General features: G+C 41.8%; 1 protein-coding gene and 1 non-coding gene across 7 annotated transcripts; both read left to right on the plus strand.

The window, feature by feature from the left end:
- The first annotated feature begins 943 nt into the window (after positions 1–943).
- eif4g1a (eukaryotic translation initiation factor 4 gamma, 1a) lies at positions 944–22,779 on the plus strand. Of its 6 annotated transcripts, none has more exons than XM_042427783.1 (32): positions 944–1,402; positions 3,369–3,495; positions 3,597–3,683; positions 3,910–3,942; positions 4,641–4,661; positions 4,994–5,173; positions 7,329–7,428; positions 9,637–9,788; positions 10,041–10,133; positions 11,567–11,642; positions 11,733–12,686; positions 12,778–12,866; positions 13,042–13,216; positions 14,056–14,189; positions 14,549–14,668; positions 14,808–15,200; positions 15,466–15,612; positions 15,723–15,959; positions 16,117–16,221; positions 16,444–16,740; positions 16,894–17,011; positions 17,099–17,201; positions 17,315–17,652; positions 17,808–17,932; positions 18,077–18,249; positions 18,361–18,486; positions 18,906–18,987; positions 19,108–19,206; positions 19,351–19,491; positions 19,617–19,698; positions 19,975–20,115; positions 22,327–22,779. In XM_042427783.1, exons 2-32 carry the CDS (start codon positions 3,421–3,423, stop codon positions 22,506–22,508), a joined length of 5,178 nt encoding a protein of 1,725 aa, XP_042283717.1. In that variant the 5' UTR covers positions 944–1,402; positions 3,369–3,420; the 3' UTR covers positions 22,509–22,779. The 6 variants fall into 6 exon arrangements, with proteins under 6 accessions (XP_042283717.1, XP_042283720.1, XP_042283719.1 ...); XM_042427786.1 differs by having other exon boundaries at positions 17,811–17,932; XM_042427785.1 differs by having other exon boundaries at positions 3,373–3,495.
- On the plus strand, positions 15,256–15,332 carry LOC121909507. Its single transcript, XR_006099465.1, has one exon. It is a non-coding gene; the product is annotated as a small nucleolar RNA SNORD66 (small nucleolar RNA).
- Positions 22,780–23,491: the final 712 nt, after the last annotated feature.

Genomic DNA, 23,491 nt, shown 5'->3' on the forward strand with positions numbered 1-23,491 from the left:
TTTGCGAAGTAAGTTTGTACATACAAGGAATTTGTATGTACAAATTTGGTGTTGTGGTGCATAACAGTGAAGAATATACACAAAATTTACAATAAAAAATATGTAAAATATACTCTAAGTGAGAAGAGCTGCAGAGAATGAAATGAAATGTACAAAATATTGACCAGGAGTAAACAGTATATGCAGTGTGCAATTAATAATAAGAAGAAGAAGAAGAAGAGGAAGAAGAAGAAGACAAGTTGCATTAATGTAATGTGCCATGTTAGATCAAAGATCACAGATAAGCAAATATGAGATTATGGGATTTTACATTAATATATCGTGTAATGTCCATGGGTGGGACAGAATCTGTGTCAACTGTTCTTGTGGTGTGAGGTTTTTGTCTTGACAGACCTCTGGGGAGCGATTCAATAGGCACAAACATTATTGTAATGTCAAGGTTGATGAACTTTACATTTATTGTTTAAACTTAATGCTTATTGATATGTAGACTTTATATCTTCTGTTAAATTTACTATGAATTTCTGTGTGGAAATTCTTGCCAAGGTTTTTCTAAGTAAATCTCACTCAACCTATTTTACTGCAGGCTGTTAGGTCTTTTGTATTCTTAATTTGCTCTGTGTTCGCACTAAGGTGTTTTTATTGCCTTGTGTTTTTGTCAAAGGCATTACTTATCCGTGTCTGTTTTGTTTTATCCTGGCATTGATTGTCTGTGTTGGCAGATGGTGACTATTGTAGTTTCTGTGGATCAATAAAGTATGTACAGTAGGGTCCAGAAGTCTGAGACCACTTTCCCTACTGTATCTATACTGTGTTCACATATGAACCGATCTTGAATCATGGATGTCTTGAGCAGGCATAAGCATTATTATAAAGTCAGGGTTGGTGAATTTGCCTGTATCACATGACCAAGGAAACGGCATCACATTGTAATTTCCCCGGAAGTTACCCATGCGACTTGGAGGCGCACCGGCTCCATAAACCAGAAACATCGCACTATGGCCTCTCTCTGAGCCGCCTGACGCGACACTTGTGTACATACCTGACCGGCAATCCGTCACCATCGACGCCTTGATAATGGACCCCCGGTCCAGAGGCTTTTTTCGGGGCCATCGGAGTTGTCAATAGTACTCCCAAAGTACTATATTACTTGATTTTGAGCGCTGTCACTTGTGCTCGCCGGGGATTTAAACCGAGGTGACAGCAGCAGCACTCGCCCCATCTGCCGGTTAGCTAACTGCTAACTATCTCGCTAAGTCAATAGCCAAGAAGGGCATCACTTTTCTTTTGGAGTAAAGGACAAGGAAAATACAATACCTACTGCTTTCATAAACAGACGACTGACCAGAGGCTGATTCCCCCCGAGTTCCCATCTTAACAACACATTCACAGTTGATTCCTGGTAAGAATAAAAACCAACTGACGGTGGGAGATGCTAGCTTGAATGTAGCTACACCCGAGCTTCATTTTGTGAAAGGCACACCGGCTAGCTACCGTTAGCTGGTTGAACAGGCCCTGCCGGCTGTCAGTTTACTGGGGCAGACAGCGTGCTAATCCCAGAATAGGAAGACAGCTAAAATAATTAATTTAAGTTAATGTTAATGTTATAACTTAAGTTCGGTGACTAGTTAGCCTGGATGTGTCGTTTATAACGGATGAGGTAACGTTAACGGCAGCTCTCGTGGCTAATCTCCACTCGGTGACCGTTACAACCGCAGGCTTCAGGAGCCTTAATGTCACCAGATTTATGGTGTAACAGCGGTTTTTCACTATTTCAGAGCCAACATGTCGGTGGTTACAACCTGACTTGAAGTTTGAGGTAATTCGCCCTGTTAGCTCAAAATAAATGTGAAGCAGCTGGTTTTATTTGCTCGCTGGGCCTGTAATTAAACACAGCTCATAGGACAGGACTGAGCTAACCCGCTAACGTTAACTAACAATAATGTAACCTAATCGGCATCAAGTGTTGCAACATTATTGTGCGAGCGGCGGATTATTTGCTGCTCTTTAGTCGTCGTCCATCAACACAGTCAAAACTACTAGGCTGAGCTGTACGTTAAGTACGTTTAAGGTTAAATGTGGACGTTCAGCCACGTAGCGTAACTAAGCAGAGTGACAGCGGGACACGTAACGTTAGCCGGCTGTTGGCTAACGATTTAACCCGCTTCGGCCTTTCGGGCCAGTGAAATGCCTTTTCATTTTAGCGATAACTTAGCCAAAAACACAACGGGAGTCTCTTCTGAGAGTCATATATTTAATGATTGCTCATAATACCGGCAGCTGTCACTGCCGGCGGAGCCTTATAGCAGCTTTGAGCGCTGATGTCCTGTCTGAAAGCAGCATGGCCCCGGCTAACAGCTAACCATAGTTCCTGTGTCAGCAGGTGGATGCTGTGTGTGACACGTCTGCTACAAATATTGATCCGGTGCTGTTTTAATACTATCTTTTATTTTTCGTAGATATTCCAACATCCATTCAAAAATAATGTATCAGTTAGTTTTTAAAATTGATATCGTTATTTGGATGGATTATTTGCACATGTAGCTAGCACAAGCAAGAGGGCATTGAAGCTGCTGGTAACGCAGTAAATGAACTTTGACCTGAGGTATCCATTTTCTTAAATTCACTCAAAACCCGGTCAGACAAGTGATGTGGTGGCATTCACTCATATGCTTGAAGTATAACTCTAAACCATTATAACTTAAGTAATTTCCTTTAATATTTGTCACCTATTTGCCTTTTTCTGTTTTGTCAAGTCACATTCATTTAGCTGTTTGTGTGGTTTTTTTGGTGGTGTTTTTTTGTTTTGTTTTTTTTAATTTTTTTTTTACAATCACTATCTGTCCAGTAGATGAGTTCACAGTGGGTCTGACACAATGGTTTCTAAGGAATCGAGTACAAATGCCCTTTTTTGCTTGATTTACTAGCTGTCCAACCCCTTTTCTACTCAAACAATAGATTGTTTTGGGTGGAGGTTAGAACAAATGAGTCGATTGCGATCTGATTTTGAGCAAGGAATCCGCAAAAGACATTACAACACTAATTGCTCATAAGACGGCACGAATTAGCCATGCAGTATGCAAGTGAAAAAGATTGTGGGAGGTGATGGCGTTATCATAGGCGAAACCACAAACCACACCCTCAGTGCTTGGTCAGATGTTGCCACACTTAAAAAGTTCATGTCTTCATACCGTGTTTGTCTGACGTCTGACCTGTGTGCCTCCAATTATCATGTTTAATGGAATAATGCTACGCCTCTGTCTGCTAGGAAAATTTTAAAAATCAATTTAGAACTGAAAGCAGTTTCATCTTGATGTTTTTGATTAATACTTTGCCTTTTTTGTATTTCTTGCTCCTCTCTTTCTCAGAAAGGCTGGCTACACAACGCCACCCTAATGCAGAACCATAAAAGAACGTGAAATGAACAAACCACCACAGCCTATAACGGGACCCACCTCTGTCCCAAACCCAGCCCCTTCCCCAGGATTGACACCGGTGAGTGCCCTTGACCCGGTGGATTCAAAGCTGTTTTGGTAGGTTAAATTTTGGTAAAGTCTATATAATTTTTATTTTTCTCTCCATTCTCTCCTCTGAAGGCCGCCTACGGACCTGGACAGCCCCCTTCTCTTGTTTTTGCAACACCTCCACCTCCACAAATGAACTCCGCACCACAGCCCAGACAGGTACTGTTCACAGCATGTTTTTTTTCTTTCGGATAAGGTTTTTTGCATTCAGGGTACCAGTACGTGTTTTTGCCTTGTAAGAGAACCTTCCTTTTCTTACTCTTTCACATAGATTTCTGACACGGCTTTTTCTGCTGTAAAGCTTTGGCTAAATGAGTGTATGTGCGTGTGTGTTATTGCCTATTTGCTATCTTGACTTCTTTCCTCTCTTCTGCTGTCCTCCCAGTTTGCTGCAGGGCCCCGTACTTTACACCAACAGGTACTAACACCCCTCACTCTTCCTTACATCCCCTCTGTCTCCGTAGTGTAATGCATGCTTTTAATTCCAAATGTCGGAGACTTAGAAGCTGTAGTGTTGATATTAGACAAATGTTCCTCCAGTCTGCTAACATTGATTACTGCATCTCTTTGTTGAAATACACATTTTTCATTAAGAAGTTATGACCTTTTTTAGCTGTTGATGAGTCGCAATATTTTAAAAGCAGATGTTCACCCAGGCATTATTTATTTTTTTGTTCATCCCACACAAGCCCATACCTTTTTCTTAAAAAAAAAAAAAAAAAATGCCTGCCACATTTGTCTGCATTTGCAAGACATAGTCCCAATCATGCCTCAATAATGATTTTTAATATTAAGGTGAATTTATTTTTGGTACCTGCAGCATTCTAACATCACTGCCCGCATGCGCCTGCAGCCCTTAAAATGATTCTTTTACGACTTAAAACTGGAACCCACAGGGCTTTTTAAGATTTCACTTTTATCCAGACTCGTGCAGATTTGCATGTGCAGCTATGGTTGTTTGAGCTTATTGTTCATGGCTGAGAGATACACTGCTGCCTGTCATACTCTTCTTTCTTACACCTTGTAATCTCAACCTTTCACATTGTCTCTTGTCCTCATTTTCACCTTAATCTCACTCCCTCTCTTGCTCTCTGCTCATGTGTTGCGCGGCTGAAGGGTGGATACAGAGCATTACAGGTAACAGCTTTACTCTTCGTCTCCCCCTCCCCTCCCCCCTTAACTTGGGCTAACCTCAGTGTGGCAAGGAGACTTGAATTTCAGTGCACTTTAGACTCGGTGTAACCCAAGAACTGATTTTGCTGTATACATTTGCAGTTGCTGTGAGTGTGTTGCGTCCAGCTGGGGTTACGGCTATGTGTGACTGGATGCACACACAAGCAAAAATGCTGCAACATTCTAACACTACCATACTTAAAACATCAAATGCAGACACCAAGCAACAGGTTTGCTTGCTCTGTGATACACTCTTCATCCTTCTTTCCCTCCATTCTCCCTTATCTGTCCTCCAGGGTTACTATCAGAACCGACCGGCTATGGCCGCCAGTGCTCCCAGAGTCCAGACAAGTAGTGGGCCTCGACCTGTTGGACCCGCTCATGTCTACCCACCCAGCTCCCAGATGATGATGATTTCCCAGCAGCAGCTTTCTTTTGCTGGCTCCCCTCAGGGCTACTTCATCCCCCCTGGACAGGTTGGTTCACATTAGTGATCACAAATTGATACTAATGATATGAATGATACTAATTCAGTGTATATGGTCATCATATTACCGTATTGGCCAGAATATAAGACAGTATTTTTTCTTCAGGAAATTATATTTTTGAAAGTGGGTTTGTATTATATTCAAGGACATTTACGTGTTAACAACAGCAGATGTTCTTTTTGACTGAAGTGAGTACTAGCTGATTACATGAAGAGTGTTGCGTTATGAGTTGTTAGTAGCTTTAATGCTGCTAGGCTAACAAGTTTCTTTGTCAGTTCTAGAGAGTCAAAAGTGTTTTAGGTACTCAATTTCACCTACGGAAGTTTCTGGTGGCCTGTTTAACAAGTTTTGATGTCATGCATGGAGGAACTGAATTCTTGACGAGCGAAAATGATTTGAAACCGTCTCCCAATGAAATGGACCAAATTTCTAAATAATCCTGCCAAGTTGCTGAGAATGACCAATGACGCAGAATGTCATGATAAAGACCCCCAAAAGGCCTAATCAGAGAAAATCCTGAACGGGAAACTTAGCCGATTTTCAACCAGCATTGTATCATTACAGTGTGGGTAGTATATGCAAATAAATAATGTTTAATTTCCCTCCATATTGGCTACACCCAGAGCTCCCCTGCTCATTTGCCAGCAAAAGAGACCTGCCTTAGACTACAAACTCCCTTTCTGCATTTTCTGTAGTGGAGCCTTCAAGGACGGTAAACTTTGGGTCTCCCAAAACACTCCCATCTACCATGTTACACTAGCAATAGGGGAAAAGCAGACACTAAAATATCATACTACTAAATACTTTAAAATATTAGTATATTTGGTGGAAAACTAGTTTCATGATACAAGGCCAAATATCAGGCTGTTGAATCAGACACAACAGAGTCTAGACGTGAGGACGTGACCACCAGAGCGATGTTACAGCCACAGCCTGGCCTCGGCTGTTTCTCTGTGATAATACAAACAAACAACAGCTTTACAATATAATGTCGGAGCAGAGATCTGGCACTACTATTACGACTTATGAGGCTGAATATTGCGCTGTATAATCAAAAGAGTAGAGTGGAGAAAGCGACTGCCAGACTCAATGAGGAAGAACGTTTTGTGAATGAAAATAAGCCTCAGTAAAGAGAGATAACGCTGCACTAACTTTGTCTTTGGTGCTAATTTGTCCGTGAACACACTGTCAGTAGAGTCAGTCAGTCCGATTGGACTAGACGTGGGCAGTGCATTCTGGTTGTTGTAGGATTCTCCCGTAACAGCGGTATGGAGAATCTACAGCTTTTTTCTTATTTCTACTGCATAAGTGACCTAGTTTTGAGAAATCATCATATTCACAGCGGTGAATTTTTCCTTTAATCCAGAAGGAAATTATGTTAAAGGTGGAGTGCAGGACTTTTGTCTCCCCTTCTGGCAGCGAGAGTAATTACAAAAACACTCTTGACTCGTGCTTACATCATAGACTCTGCCGTAGCCTACTTCGTCACTACTGTCGCAGCTGTAAAACGGTGAATAAATTGTTTTGAGCGTCACACAACCCCCGCAAAATGACTCATTTCACTATCAGAATTTGATCCATTCGGGCTGATAACATTCGGAAAGTTGCATGATTAAACCATTTTATCCCCATTCAAGTTAGCAGAGAGCTAATGGGAGTTAGCCGCTTGGCAGGCAGAAGTCTCTGGTGTACGTGCTCTGCCTGTAGAGCATGCGCAGTATGCATTCATCCGGCCAGCGCGGGAATGTCAAACCCGACACCAGATTAAAAACTCTGTATAGTGTGAAATACAAAGAGATTTACCTGGCAGCGATAGGTTTAATCAGCATTGTGTGAACTTGTTTCAACTCGGGCTTGAATGTAACAGACGTTCATTTATATGTAAAAGTTCTGCACTGCAGGTTTAATATGTGATAAACAGAATAAGAAGAATAAGGCTGGTCTTGAAAACATATTTGGACAAGCTACACAAATATGGGCGTTATCTTAAGTTATGGTCAAAAACGGGTGTTTGAATAGGAGGGTGGTATCTTATATTAGTATAGTACATTACTGTGGTGATGGCATAGATTGACCTGAAGCTCTCACAACTTAATTGTCCCTCTATTGTTATTGTTTCTGACTATTTATTTTGTTTCTGCAGTACCGGGCCCCATATATGCCACCTACTCAGCAGTATCCTGTGACCAGCGGTACAGCAGGCTTCTATCCGGGAACTAGCCCTGCTGAATACTCTGCCTATGGTAAGGGTTTTTGCCTGAGCTAAAAAGTGGTGAAATCTCTCACAAACATCAGAAATCCAAACTTAACTTCGATTTTTTAAGTTAAAGCATGTATTTTTAGTCCGTATCCATTAGCGCACCTCTTTGCCCGTAAGGTAATATTGGGTGTGCTGTGGTTTTGCTTGGCTGGTTGGTGTGTTAAATGTCTTTCTGGGTCAAAACACTGCTGTATGTGGTGATCTGCCAGTTGCATGTGGTCTGGCTTAATTCTGCTTTGGCCTGTGTTCTTTCTATCTGCAGTCTCACCTGGCGCTGCCTTACAGGTTCCATGAAATGGCTTTGAGACCAGAATTTTGCTCTTTTTGTTTGATGTGTTCCCACATGAAAAAAGATGTTTGGCTGGAATTTAATGTTAGGAGGGACTGAATTTGAATAATAATGTGGTAAAATAAAAACAAAAAAAAGAGCAAGACGAAGACTCCAAATAGAAGTCAAAAATGTTCAGTCGTGGCACTTCAGGAATTAGAAAAACATTTTCTTTTTGCCACTTACAGACATGCATCTGATCTGTTTTATGGCTTCAAGTACTCATTTGCTTTTGCAGGTTTCTTTTTATAAGTGAGGGGCAGGGTGAGTCAAACTAAAACCTAATTTTATTGGCTTAATACATACTTGTAGGTGCAAGATGGGTCTGTGAACAGAACTTTAAACTCTCCAAGAAGAGAAGTGTGATTTTGATTTACAAATATGCAAAAAAGTCAACATATTATGGCATATAAGAATAGGATGCAGCCAGGAACACGAGGTAAGAATACAAGCAAAGGCTTTGTTCATTTCATGGGACCTTTTTAACACCCTGCTTCCTCTGGATCCTCTCATTAACTCATTCTGCATCTCTCTTCCTGCCCTCTCTCCTTCTTTCCTCCCTCTCCCGTCCCTCACTCCCTTCCTCTCCTTTGCTGCGTTGGTTCAGAGCCCTCTCTTGCTGCGAGGGAGAGGCGGGGTGGTGGGGGGAGAGGGGGCGGGCGAGAGAACGGCCGTCTCTCTCTCCACGGTGCTCCTCTCACCTCCCAGCGCTACCCCGGTGAGTAGTGTGTGCTTGTGTGCTGGTCAGCAAGCTTCAGTGGCAACAATCTCTGTGGCACTTCTTGTCTCTGATAGTGTTGTAAATGTGTTTTTAATTTTTTTTTGTTTTTGTTTTTGTTTTGTTTTTTTCCCCCCTTTTCTTTTGGGTAACACATGTATATACTACATGCAAATGGTCTACAAGTCAATGTCGGCACAAGTAAACTAGCCACCAATTCTGCAATGGCATCTCTTGTAAATTCAAGCCATAACAGTGTAATGTATGTACTTTTTAACCCCTTTTGCCCAGATTTTTCTATGACATATATCCAGGAGATCTATTAAATGTTGAAAATATAATAAATATAGTCATCGATATCCTATTTAGATACGTTTTATCTTAAACTAAATTTCGTCTACTTTTAATCCATGGCTAGGTTGCAATTCACCACACTTACTGTGCTGTGTTATCAGCTGCTCTCACAATATCCTTCAACTTAGGAAAAAGCACAAAGCAAAATCTACAAGCTCCTGATCCATGAAATCAGTTTCACTTTAATTTACTGCTAAAGACGAGCAGCTTGCCACAACACAGCTGACGATGAGCTGAAAGGTCTTCTGCCTGCGTTGCGTGTTAGCTTATGATTTATAATCATAAGCTAACACGCAGCTACTACGCAGGACTGTCACATGCAGACTGTGAAGGTCAGACAAAAGCAGTACTTTTCCTAAAGCTTGTCATAACTAATTTGATACACACACCCTACATAAGCTTTGAGTGGAATCCAGCTTTTGTGTTACTTCAGGAATTTTTACTCCATTATTACAAAGTGTTTTATTTCCCTGTTAAAATGAAAGTATCCATATGGTCTCCAGCTGTGGAGAAACTGATGGGGACAACTGAATGAATTGAGTAAACACTGCAGCTGTCAACAAGCAAATGTTTATAGTTGCACCTTAAAAATGTCCCTTTTATACGTTTATACCTTTTAACACCCACGATTCCCACAAACTTAATTGCAAGGTTTTCAAAAACAAAGACTTTGGGTCATAACCACAAGAAAAAATATCTTGTGAATCCTGGATGGCTGGTTATTCTAGTGTAAAGCTAGTGTGAAGTATTGTTTTTAACAAATGTTTTTGTGTTTTACTCTGACCTTGCAGCGGGAGCATACTATCCAGCTCAGCCGCAGTACTCTCCATCTGTCCAGCCTGCACCGGTCATGATCAACCCCGCCCAGCAACAGCAACAAGCTCCGCCTCCTCAGCAACCACCGGCACAGTCACAAGGCCCACCAAAGAGGGAACGCAAACCGGTAGTGTGTCACAACAAAAGGGCAGCGGACCTCTTGTCTGAGGTCAAAAAAAAAAAAAAAAAAAAAATTGAATGGGGAGAAAAGTGTATTGTCTGTTGAATGTGGAACTTTCTCTTTTACCTCAAGATAACAATAGCATTTATCATGATGGGTTGCAGCTATACATCAGTAGTGGCAGGATAGTTACATACTGTTGCATTTTAATGTTGGATACATGTTTCGTGGACCAATACGTTCCCTGTCTCCTCATAGATCAGAATACGAGACCCCAACCAGGGCGGGCGTGATATCACAGAGGAGATCATGTCAGGTGGAAGGTCCACCTCCACACCGACTCCCCCACAGGTAAGAATCTAAAGTAAAGTACTGAATGCCATTTTGTGTGACTCTGAGTTAAAGTTTCCTTATTTTATGAATCTAAATTGTTGTTGGCTATTCTGCACTGACTTCAGATATGTGTGGAAACTGAAGGGAGTGAGAAGCAGAGACAGGAAGAGTGAAACTCGTGTTATATAAGAAAAACTTCAGTTTGCCGTTCTAACTTTTATTATGCCTCCGACAGCCTTGGCCGGAGGCATGATGTTTTCTGGTTGTCCGTCCATCCCTTTCTTGTGAACATAATATCTCAGGAACACCTTGAGGGAATTTCTTCAAATTTGGCACCAACGTCTGCTTGGACTCAATGATAAACTGATTAGATTTTGGTGGTCAGGTTAAAGTTGCTGTGACCTCACAAAACATGTTTTTGGCCATAACTCAAGAATAAATACACTAATTATGACAAAGTTTCACACAAATGTCTTATAGGATAAAATGATGAAATGATGACATATTAATTTGGACCCTAAGGTTTTTGTATGAGTCCACCCTCTTCACTTCCTGGATGACAACCAGGACAGGGGGCCTCGTGGTTCTCTGGTAGTCCTCTCGTAGTTCATTGGTTTTGCTGATGTTGAGCTTCAGGTGATTATCGTTGCACCATGTGACAAAGCTCTCTATCAGTCCTCTGCACTAAACTAAAAATAGTCTATTAAGTTAAGACAGCAAGTTTCTCACTGGAAATTATTCACTGGAATCATGTCAATATAGTGATGAAGTCCATTTTGCCAAAAAAGATGCTTAATGCCTTTTTTCATTAAATTCCTTCAAAGTCTTCACTACAAATATTATGAATCTGGACGGACATGGATGTAAACTGCAACTTGACTGGTTAGCGGTTACAACTGCAAGGCGGTATTTCTAGTTTTGTATGAATTGGTGGTAGGCTTATCTGAGAATGTAGAAATTTCAGTAAAAACAAAACAAATCATCAATCAAAACATGTAAGAAAATAACTAAAAAACACAACTTTAGGAGATAATTGCTGTTTCCCATTTTAAGAACAGACATTTGAGTTGGTTTGTGTGAGAACAGCTCACACTGTTCGTGGGGAAAAAAAGCACAATTTTGGAATTCTTTACACACCCAACACTTAAATATTTCAATGGGGTCATTGCATGTTGTTCACATCTCTGTGCAAACATTAGCATAACTCAAATCTAGCACAGCATTTTACTGAACAAACAGTACACTGCTAAAGCAAATGCACACAAATATGCCCTGAGGTCTTGAGCTGTAGTTGTATTTTAAGGCTGGTAAAATGCAATACAACTCAACAACAGGGTGCTGTAGCTTTCAAAATGAAATTAAGAGTTGAATCAACACCTTTCTGACACAGTAAAACAAAAAGGGAAAATAAACTGACAGCAGTTTAAAGATGACTCTTTTTGTAATCGTAGGCCTCCACAGCAGATGTAAGTCCTGCACAGACCAATGGTGAAGTTATACAGCCTGTCACTACAGTGACAAGAAGAGGTGAGTACATTTTCTCAGTTTTGTTTTACATTAAAAAAGTAAGATGGCTGTATTCCACAATTGTGTAATTTAATGTTTTTCACTGCCCAGATGAAAATGCGGAGCCTCCTGCTAGCGCTGAAACCCCACCTCCTCCTGCCACAGCAAACCCAGAGCCTGTGGTCGAGGCCAAACAGGAAACGGACAGCCAGACAGCACCGCCCACTGAATTAGCCGCACAATCTGCAGCCCCTACACAGGCTTCCGAGGTGCCAACCCCATCGATAAAGGACCAGCAGACTCCCGCTCCCCTCCCTCCAGCAGCAACACCTACTCCTCCCCCTGCTGAGGCAGTAAATAAAGTCGATACTAAAGTTAGTGACACAGTAGATGCTCCTGTAGGTCCTTCAGCATCACCGGCAGCGCAAGAGGTCCCTGTCAAAACAGAGGAACCACAGGCCGCCCCTGCTCCAGCTGAGAAGGCACCCGAAAAGGAAGAAAAGAAAACCGAGGAAGTGGAGAAATTAGAGAAAGAAGAGCAGGTGACCAGCACTAAGGTAGAGCCTGCAACTGAGGTTGCAGCAACAGTTACCCCTGTTGATGTGGCAAAAGAAGAAACACCTACAAAGACAGCAACTGAAGTGTCTCAGCCTCCACCCTCTGCACAGGAACCAGCTGCTCCAGTGACTCAGACTGCTGCCCCCAGCTCTGCCCCCGAACCTGAACCCACACCAGCTGAAACAGCAGAACCGCTTCTCCCCAACGGCCTTCCTCAGGACACTGAGGAAGTGCCTGAGGCATTTTCAGACACTACACCCCTAGACAAGCCCGACGCTTCTCAATCTCAGGAATCCACACCTGTGGCTAAAACGGCAACGCCAGCCCAGGAGCAGGAACAGGAGCAGGAGCAGGAGCAGGAACAGGAGCAGGAGCAGGAACAGGAGCAAGAGCAGGAGCAGGAGCAGGAGCAGCAGCAGGAGGAGGAGAAGAAAGAGGAAGAGGGGAAGGAGAAAAGTGAGGATGCCCCTCCTGTTAGCTGTCCTACAGAGGAATCTACTATGCAAGGTAGGGTGGAGTAGTATCTTACATGTATTTATGATCATCATGCTGTTTTTATGGAGGATTATAATGGCAACACTTTGTCCTTTTCTTGAAGCTGCTACATCTGTGCCAAAGAAGAGGAGGAACATGAAGGAACTAAACAAGAAGGAGGCCATTGGAGACCTCCTGGATGCCTTCAAAGAGGTGTGTATCAGTCAGGATGAGAATGTAAAAGATGAAGAGCAACACACAGCATTTAAGTGTCTCAGCAGTTTCAGCTGTATCAATAATATTTTTGAGGATGTTTGGTTGTCTGAAGAGAAACTGGGTTATTATAATACTTATTCATCTTTTCCTGTTTTGTTTGCTCCGGGAGCAGGATGCCAAGCCTGCTTCTGAACCCTCGTCCACTCAGGCCGACCCTGTCCCTGTTGCTCCAGCTGAACCTCCCGCTGAGGTCGCAGATGAGACCTGGGAGGAGAAAGAGGACAAGCAGAACACAGAACCTAGACCTTCACCTGAGGCAAAAGAGCAGAAATACCAGTACAAAGAAGGTAGGTTATGACTACGCTTCTTCATAAAAGGCTTGGTTTACATTTTTGTGTGCAGTTAAGTGGCTTCAGTTGTCGTTTTCATGTACACTCGAGCTGTGTTGAGTTTTTGCTGCCATTAAAAAAAAATCATAGATAAAAAATGGTTTTGCATAAAGGGTTACAGAAGCTTAAATTTATGAAACATCACATTTTTGGACAGTAAAATTAATTATGTGAATTATTAGATTGATTAGATTGTTTTCTGTCACAGTTGAGTAATAAGAGAACTTTTTTTAAAATATTAAAATAATAAACGGTGTGCAAAAGTACTCAAATATTAAGTCAATATTTCTACTTATGCTGCTCAGATCTGATTGTAGATGCTTCTTTTCCACATTGTTTACCTTTCACTGCTCTAGTCGAGTGTTGAATGAATTCAGTTTCACAATACATGAGGAGAGTATTGAACATGAGGTCACTTACAGATTGCATTGGGATTTAGGCGGTCACATTTCAAAGAAGTAAAATCAATACAGAACTATACAAGTGTTATTCATACACGGTGTTCCTCTTTTGTTAACAACACAATCGTTACAAATCAGTGTTGACATGGTGGAATCAAAGGAGGCGTATCCACTATATAATGTAAAAATGTTCATTTAGAGAGATTGTCAAATTTCTTCTCTCTTCAGTGTCCTGTTCAAGATTCAAGACACGTAGCCTCTGTGCAACCATGCTGCACCTTACTCTGTACTCTGCTGTAGCTATAACCTGTCTATGAAACAGAGAACATGAAACATTTTGCCCTTCATGCATCAGTTTTCCACATTACATTCAATCTGCCCTCACACATCTTTCAGAACAATGGAAGCCAATAGACCCAGAAGAGAAGAAGCGGTACGACAGGGAGTTCCTGTTGGGCTTCCAGTTTATCGGCGCCAGTATGAACAAACCCGAGGGCCTGCCCATCATCAGTGACGTGGTTTTGGACAAGGTAAGGGATGTTTAGCTTTATTCAGGTGTTTTCCCCAGGACTTTAACTTCTCTAGCCAAAGTGACAATCACTAACTGATGATGATGACTGCCGAACAGCCACAGCTACCCACGATAAAATACATAATGTGATTAGATTTCGGACCTCTTAGCTTCTTTTTTTGCAGAATTTTTCTGAAAACAACTTAATACCTTAAATTTAATTCATGTCTGGCATTAAGACAAATATGTAGACATTAAAATAGAAGCTTCATGTACTCGTTTTACTTCATTTATGACCTTATTAGCGTCACTGGTTGTTGTACATATTACACTGACGACTGTAGAAGTATGTAATCTCACCTCTTACTGTATCTTTAGGTGAACAAGACTCCCCTGCGGCCTCCTGACCCAGCTCGAATGATGAGTTCTGGCCCTGATTTTACTCCTTCATATTTGGGCAACCTCGGGAGCCGATCAGTGGGCGGACCACGAGGACCAGTAAGTTTGTACACCTCATTTCTGAATATTTCTGTCCCTTTTTTTCAAATTCTGTGTATGTAATGATAATTCAAGTCATGGGTTTTGTTGAATATTGTGGTCATGTTTGTTGTAATACCTGTATAATCCTTCTCTTTAGCCACCCGGACCACGTCGCTCCCAGCAGGGTCAGCGGAAAGAACCCAGGAAAATCATCAGCAGCATGTCCCTCAACGATGACGTGCAGCTCAACAAGGCCGAGAAGGCCTGGAAACCGTCTATGAAGAAGAGCGCTCGCACCCGCCCCGGGGAGGAAGTGGAGGAAGACGTCGGCTCTGACCAGGCCAAGACTCAAGACCTGTTCAAGCGTCTGCGCAGTATCCTCAACAAGCTGACACCTCAGAAGTTTCAGGAGCTGATGAAACAGGTGACAGAGCTGGCGATAGACACCGAGGAGAGGCTGAAGGGAGCCATCGACCTCATCTTCGAGAAGGCCATCTCAGAGCCCAACTTCTCTGTGGCCTACGCCAACATGTGCCGCTGCCTTATGGGGGTAAGTCAATGCGATTGTGTCTGAATCTTGTGATTTCACTCTTGGCATTCATTCGCTCCAATGATGACTCATATTTTGTGCCACGTGTCTGGGCCACTGAATGTTCATGATGGTATTGAGGAACTGAAGGAGCACATTTATCATTGTTCATTTTCTGTTTAACATTGTTACAGTTATTGTGCCATATAGATATTATTAAGATGAACATTTTATATTCACTAAAAAAAAAAAATACTAATTATATTCAACGTTTTCCCCTTTTCAGTTGAAAGTCCCCACCTCAGACAAGCCAGGAGTCTTTGTGAACTTCCGCAAACTGCTTCTCAACCGCTGCCAGAAAGAGTTTGAGAAGGATCAGGATGATGATGAGATCTTTGAGAAAAAGCAAAAAGAGCTGGAGGCTTCTAAAGAGGTAAGATATGTGATCTTTTACTGTCACTGTGCCAACCACTGCAGTATTTGTCATTTATTGTGACTAAACTGATCTTTTGACCACAAACACCCACTTGTGTTTGCCCTCAGGGAGAGGAGCGTGAGCGCTTGAGGGTGGAGCTGGAAGAGGCCAAAGATCAGGCCCGGCGCCGTTCACTGGGTAACATTAAGTTCATCGGTGAACTCTTCAAGCTGAAGATGCTGACGGAGGCCATCATGCATGACTGTGTAGTGAAACTACTGAAGAATCACGACGAAGAGTCTCTGGAGTGTCTCTGCAGGCTGCTCTCCACAATTGGCAAGGACCTGGACTTTGAGAAGGCCAAGGTAGTAAAACATGAACACACACAGACATGGGTGGGGTGAATCAGGAAGGGAGACAGTTCACCACTCATAAAGTCTCAGACTTATTCAAACACAATCAGTTTGATATTTTGTAGTCATGACTCAAAAAAGACGCCTTTTTTTTCTGTGTCCCTGTTAGCCTCGTATGGATCAGTATTTTAACCAGATGGACAAGATCATCAAAGAGAGAAAGACGTCATCCAGAATCCGCTTCATGTTGCAAGACGTGTTGGACCTCAGAAGGGTAAATATTTAATCATCCATAATAGTACGCAGCAATAAAGAACTGATTACAAGCATTTAAGGTAGTGGCTAATGCTAAGTGAACAGAATTATATTATACTGTTTGTACAAAGTAATCGACAGGCTTTATGAGTTGCATGGAAATCTAGAATGTACATATAAAATGACTGGTGTTGGAAGAGTTTCAAGATTGTTTAATGGCCGTCTTCCATCTGCTCCGTAGAGTAACTGGGTGCCTCGTAGAGGAGACCAGGGTCCTAAAACAATTGACCAGATCCACAAAGAGGCAGAAATGGAGGAGCACAGGGAACAGATCAAGGTCCAGCAGCAGCTCATGTCCAAGAAAGACGGAGGAGGAGGTGGAGGAGGCGGCGGCAGGATGGGAGGGAGCATGGGGGGCCGAGGTCCTCACACACCAGGAGGCGGCCGGAACAGCCAGCCCCAAGATGAGGGGTGGAACACGGTGCCCATCTCCAAGAATAGACCCATCGACACCACCCGCCTCAGCAAGATCACAAAGGTAACGTCTAACGTTTAAGGTTTTCACTTTTGATCCATCTAAAATTTTCTTCTATTTGACTCAAGGCCTTGTCCAAAATCCTCTACTAAAGTGATGATTTGAGAGCTGGATGAATGTGTGTTTAACTTTGTAACTTTTCGTGTTTCCTTATAGCCTGGTGCTCTGGACTTCAACAATCAACTGTTGGCTCCAGGGGGCAAAGGCATGTGGGGTAGCTGGGGTAAAGGCAGCAGTGGAGGAACAGGAGCTAAACCAGCAAGTGGAGACCAGGGTAAAACACCTCTGCCAAAAAGAGTCTGTGGTTTATGTTATTTTGGCTTTTGGGGTGTTAATCTGTTCTTTTCCTCCTCTTTTTTAGATTCAGGTCGTCCAGCCACCAGCACCCTCAACCGCTTCTCAGCCCTGCAGCAGTCTGGTTCGTTGTTGACTTCAGGCGACTCTGATCGCAGAGTTCCTCAGAGGTATTCGGCAACTGCAAATATTTCTTTACTCAACTGTTCTCCTAGTACTCTTGTAAATAACCCAAAAACTACATTTCCATAATAAAACTGGACCTTTGTCTCACAACCCTCAGGTCAAGCTCCAGCCGTGAGCGCGGAGGCGACAGAGACAGGAGCGATCGTGACAGGGACCGGTTTGACCGATTCGATCGCAGCGAGGGACGAGAAGGTCGCGACGACAGGAGCAGCCGGAACCAAATCACTAAGAGGAGCTTCAGCAGAGAGTCTGAGGAGCGCGGTGGGAGGGCCGGAGACAGCAGGGCCACGAATGAGCCTGTGCGTCGTGTGGCCAGCATGACCGACGACCGGGACAGAGGAAGCAGAGATCGGGGAAGCAGAGACCGAGGAAGTAGAGACAGGGGCAGCAGAGACAGGGGAAGCCGTGACAGAGGTCCAAGCAAAGATCTCACAGGTATAAAAGCCCATCGAGCAAAAGTGAACATTTAAACTGATTTAATCGGAGAACAACATCTTTTCTGATTTATGTCTGATTAAATGGGGATGCAGAATGTTTGAGGACTGCTGTTTACCTTGTGTTTTTTTTTGTTTTTGTTTTTTTTTTTTTAGCAGTTAAACGTGAGAGCGCCCCCACTCCTCCTCCCTCTGTTCCTAAATCTGGCATGACTGAAGAGGAGGTGGAGAAGAAGTCCAGCGCCATCATTGAGGAATACCTCCACATCAATGACTTGAAGGTACAAACATGGCAACCCTGCATTCAACAATGTGAATTCAGCACACAGGCATGAACATTAACATAGGAGACAGAAAACACTTGGATTATAAAACCGCTCTGATGGCTGTCATCTCTCCCTTTTTTCTTCTTTTTTGCATCATAGGAGGCGTTGCAGTGTGTGGCAGAGCTCAACAGCACCTCACTGCTCTACGTGTTTGTACGGAACGGCGTGGAGTCAACGCTTGAGCGCAGCACCATTGCTAGAGAGCACATGGGCCTGTTGCTGCACCAGCTCATAAAGGCAGGGACATTGCCCGCAGAGCAGTACTACAAAGGGTGAGAAATAACACTATCACACTGTTTTTCCAATGTCGTCTTAATGTGTAGCTTTCTAGTGCATCCTTTGTTTCAAGAGAGATTGAGTGCTGCGTGTTTTTGTGGCCGCAGGCTACAAGAGATCCTGGAGGTAGCAGAAGACATGGCCATAGATATACCTCACATCTGGCTCTACCTGGCTGAACTCATTACCCCCATGCTGCATGAGGGAGGCATCCCTATGGGACAGCTCTTCAGGTGAGTGCTGGAAATCGGTAAAAATAATAAAATTTTTGGATTAATGATAGAGCCTGTTAGAAACTGGCCAATATGGCTCTTGGTCTGTAAATTACTTTTTGCTTAAATGGTGCTGAATCATCTTAAGTCAGGGAGACATAAAGCAAGCAAAGCAGTCTGAGCCAGACAAACATACAATGTGTGTGAAATAAAATCCACCTACTGAATTAAAAGTTCTCAAATGAAATATAAAACTAGTAGGAAGCTTAAAAAGGGGCCAAACATGATTTTAATCACAACATTAACAATTCTTTATTATACTGCTTATTGAACTGCTTTTGTATGAATTGGTGCTACAAATAAAAGTTTAATTTGACAGATCAGATAGTAACTAATAATTTAGTTAGTGGAAAGCTTAATTCTGTGTGATGTGTCTTTAGGGTGATTTCGAAGCCTCTGGTGCCTCTGGAGAAGGCTGGTGTGCTGCTGGTACAGATCCTCAAGTTGCTCTGCAAAGGAATGGTATGTTTATCAGAACTAGAGCTTAAACCGCTCTCATCACATCCTGTTTTATTTTCTAATTTGTAGTATAGTTTAATATTTTAAATTCACTGGATTAACTGTGCTTCTTCCCCCCATTAGACTCCTAAGAAGGTTGGGGCCATGTGGACAGAAGCTGGGCTGAACTGGAGCGAGTTCTTGACCAAGAACGAAGACGTCAACAAGTTTGTCACTGATCAGGTCAGTAAGAGACAGTAAAGTAGGGGTTGGACTTTGAAGGGGCTGGATGGGACTTTTCTGTGCATTTAAGAAAAATAAAAGACTTGAGTAACAAAGTTAGTAAAGAGTCTCTTCAAGCTTTTTTTGTTTTGTAACGTATTTCAGAAAGTGGAGTTCACGACAGGAGAGGAGACAGAGTCAAAGGAACCCGGTAAGAAGGTCCTCAGTGGAGAGGAGCTCAGCAAACAGCTGGACAGATTCCTTCACGACAAGGCCAACAACCAGCGTATCAGAGACTGGGTTGAGGTGTGTGTCAGAGTGCTAGTTTAACTTTAGACTTGAATATTTCACGTGGGCTTCTGTTTTTAAATATAAAGGTTATGAATAGTTTCGATCCTCCTTTACCAACTTCTTTTTTTTAATGTTTTTAGGCAAACATGGATGAACAGCAGACTGCTTCCAACCAGTTTGTACGAGCATTGATGACATCAGTGTGTCAGTCTGCCATCATATGTAAGTATGACTAATCACAGCGTGAAGAATAAAGAACTGATTCTGGTTAAAATTATCTCTGTCATTTAGCTGCACAGTTATTAGTCATGACTGTTTGTCTTCTGACAGCGACAGCGAGAATTTAAAAGGGAACATCCCAAAAAAAAAAAGACTGATTGATTTTTTTTTTTTTTTTTTTTTTTTTTTTTTTTTTTTTTGAAGCCCTGGAAGTAAATATTTGTCATGGCACAAAATAAGTTTTATTCCAATTTAAGTCTTTGTTACTCCTCGTTTTAGGTGACACCCCGTACAGGGTGGACGCACGGCAGATCAACCAGAGAGCCAGTCTGCTGCAGAGATACCTGTGTGATGAGCAGAAAGAGCTTCAGGCCCTTTACGCCCTCCAGGCTCTGATGGTCCACATGGAGCAGCCAGCAAGTGAGTGTCGTCCTCCTGATCTCCCTGAAGGAGTTAAATGTTAGAGTGAAACATTCAGGGGTTGGACAAAATATCAGATACGTCAAAATACAGCACATCATTCTGAGGTTTTGTTGACTGTTGTAGTTGATTTTCATATGCAAAATAGGGTCATTATTGAGACCAGAGTTTATGGTGTTGAATTCATCTTTAACTATAAGTATTTCTCTTGAATATTAAGTATTTATCACTAAATAAGCAACAAAGTTAGTTAAACTTTTCTCACCTTTTTCAACACTTCAAAGCAGTGAGAATAAAAAGATTAAATTAAAAAGACAGTAGTTTGTTCATGTATGACTCCAAATATAATATAATAATATAAATATAATAATTAGATTGAGAAAATTGGTTTATGGTTTGGTTCATTTACAACATTCTTAAATATTTAAAAAATACAACAAATCAGACTTTCATTGTTGTATCGGGTGTTTTCATCGTCCACCAACCTTTATCGAGATGGAGACGAGGTTGCATCGTCTCATTTCAGAAAGTCTTTCAAGGCCTGAAAGTAAATTTTTGGTGTTGGACGTCCAGATATTAAAATGTTCATCTGTGACAGGTGAAAAGAATTTTATTTAATGATGTTAATGGGTTTTTTTAAAATCTCTGTTAAGTATCTTTATTTTGCCTTGAAATCTCTCATGAAGTAGTTTTATCAGAGCTGTCTGAATACTCAGCCTTTGTATTTATCATGGGTGCAAACTTGTCACCTTTCAGCAAAAATTGATGTTTTGAATCCAAAATAGGTGATTTATGTGATTCATGTAGCTCTGATGGGGAGAGGCAGTCTAATTTAAAGTAATGAAATGAAAATATATTTCTCATAATAACATAAAAGATCTCTTGTGTTTCGCAATGTCGCTTCAGCAAAACATCTCTCACTCCCAGTCAGTCATGTTGATGTCTTCAAATGTCATATTTTGTCTGATCAACAGTCCTGAATCCAAATATGTTCTTATTACTATCACGTATGACACAAAAAAGCCTAAAATCCTCATATTTGAGAAGCTGCAACAAATACATTGTGGGGCATTTTTCCTTAAAATATTTTTTTCACCAAAATAGTTGCCTATTAATTTTTCTTTCAATTGATTAATCATTGCAGCTCTAATTTTTTGTTTTCAGCAGACATACGTAGTGAAAACAAAACACTGTCAGAAAATAGTTATAATAGTTGATTATATTCACTGTTAATATCTTTACAACCAATGTGTTGATGATTAAATGTTTACTAGAGCACAAAGCTCTTCATAGATCTAGCCTCTTAATTTCTCAAAGTGCACCAGATTTTGCATTTAACTTTTAAAATGTACAAAAATTTTCTTCAGGGGTCGCGTACCCCTGAGCCCCCCTAGAGTGTCCAAGGTCCACCCACCATAGTCTCACAAAATCCTGCCGGGAAACACTGGAACTTTATTGTATAGTTGATGAAATACACTTAAATACAGTTTTGGACCCAAATCTGCACCGTCTTGACTGTTACCTTACTGTTGTAGCAGCAAGATTACATTAATCCTAGGGTGAGTTTTATCCTCCATACTGAAATTGTCTATAAATCCACATTTTAAAGCTGATAATTTAAACATTTTCCCCCGGGCGGGCATGCCTCGTATCTTTGTATCCTTTTGCACCCCTGATTATAATAAACTGTCATCTCTTCAGTTGTTGGTGCATCAAGATGTGATTTGACAAAAGGAAGTATTTTGCCATATAGAGCCTGATGGATAGAGGACATTTGAGGACGATAGGATGTAGAAATTTGAGTTTTAAAAAAATCCATGTAATTACAAGTCCTAATTGACCTCAGTCACATCTGTAGCGTCTCTGATCTGGAATTTTCTGTTCACTATCTGTGATAAGTGATTAGCTGTCCAGTTTATCAGTCTGGCTCAAACACAGGACAGAGGAAAATAACTCAACTCTGACTCAGTGATTCTTAATAAGGGAAACTGCAGCCTCACAATAATAATAGTTTAATTAACACCTCTGACTCTCCACAGTGTGAACTTTAGAGTTTGTATTTTCAGCAGGTTGTATTTTAATGTGTTCGTGGGTTTTTTTTTTCTCCTCCCTGCAGCAAACTGTGGTTAAGATCTAATTGTCTACAACAAAACCATCCATTTTTAAATTACTAATCCAGATCAACATTGACCTCTCCTTTTGTCCCTGCAGACCTGCTGCGGATGTTCTTCGACGCCTTGTACGACGAGGACGTTATTAAAGAGGAGGCCTTTTACAAATGGGAATCCAGCAAAGACCCTGCAGAGCAAACAGGCAAAGGCGTGGCTTTGAAATCGGTCACCGCCTTCTTCACCTGGCTCCGCGAGGCGGAGGAGGAGTCTGACAAGGAATAAAAAAAAGACTGAACTTTAAAAAAGCTGCCGCCCCCCTTTGGCAAGACGGGGGCTTTGCAGGTGGCTTTTGGAGAGTCATGGACAATATTGCCAGAGAAGCAGACTCAAAAATCAATCCTCAGTGAGGATAAATCTTTATTATTTTTCTTTCTTTGAGGGATGGACTCAGAAAACAATCATTTCTCTCTACCTTCCCTCTCTTGCTTCCTCATTATTTCCCCACCTGCTTGTCACAGCAAGTGTCCTCATCAAAAATAAACTTGAAAACTGATTCAGCAGGATTGCTTGTTAACGAGGTGTGAAGTATCCCACGTCACTACGAAACCTTTTTTTTTTTTTTTTCTTTTCTCCCCCACAATAACACAAACCGACAGGCTGCTTTTTTCTTCTTTTTTTTTTTATGGTTCTAGATAATTATATTGCCTAACATCCTATCTGATCTGCAAGAATAAACCGTGGGGCGTGCGGTGTAGTGGGTTCTCTGATCCGTGGGTATCATCATGCCATAACGTATGTTAAATCCAAACACAGCTCTTATGTCTTTGTCCCTTACTGGAGTGTGCAGCATGACTGAAGTGTGTTTCTATAACTGATACCGTGGGCGAAACGTTGATGGACAAAAATGTACATTGCTAACTAATCTTAAATAATCATGGGTGGAGTTTTTAAAGCAAAGGTTGTTTATTTTCTCTTCCTGTTTCCGGACATGGGACTCACAGAGGACAGAAACACGGAGGGCTGATGTTGACCTTTGACCTTGACTACTAGGGGGTGATCTTAATGCTTCCTCTAAGCCATCCTCTTCCATCCCCCAGTAGTGAACCACACTGACTGACTCTTCATCTTTACCTCTTCTGTACTTTAAACCTGAGCTGTCGGAGAGGGAGGGAGAGGGGGCGATCCCTGTAGAGGACACTTAATGACCCAATCACCGTTAAAACTTGAAATCTACAGAAATTGACTTGATGAAACATATAAAGTTA

This window comes from Thunnus maccoyii, chromosome 12 (genome assembly GCF_910596095.1).
Source record: "Thunnus maccoyii chromosome 12, fThuMac1.1, whole genome shotgun sequence".
Lineage (NCBI taxonomy): Eukaryota > Metazoa > Chordata > Actinopteri > Scombriformes > Scombridae > Thunnus > Thunnus maccoyii.

What these genes read in the sequence shown, in the direction of transcription:
- eif4g1a (XM_042427783.1), top strand. Translation starts at nt 3,421, where the DNA reads ATGAACAAACCACCACAGCCTATAACGGGACCCACCTCTGTCCCAAAC. An exon ending in TGCTGAATACTCTGCCTATG is followed by an intron (nt 7,429 to 9,636) that starts GTAAGGGTTTTT and finishes CTGACCTTGCAG; the next exon opens with CGGGAGCATACTATCCAGCT. An exon ending in CACTACAGTGACAAGAAGAG is followed by an intron (nt 11,643 to 11,732) that starts GTGAGTACATTT and finishes TTCACTGCCCAG; the next exon opens with ATGAAAATGCGGAGCCTCCT.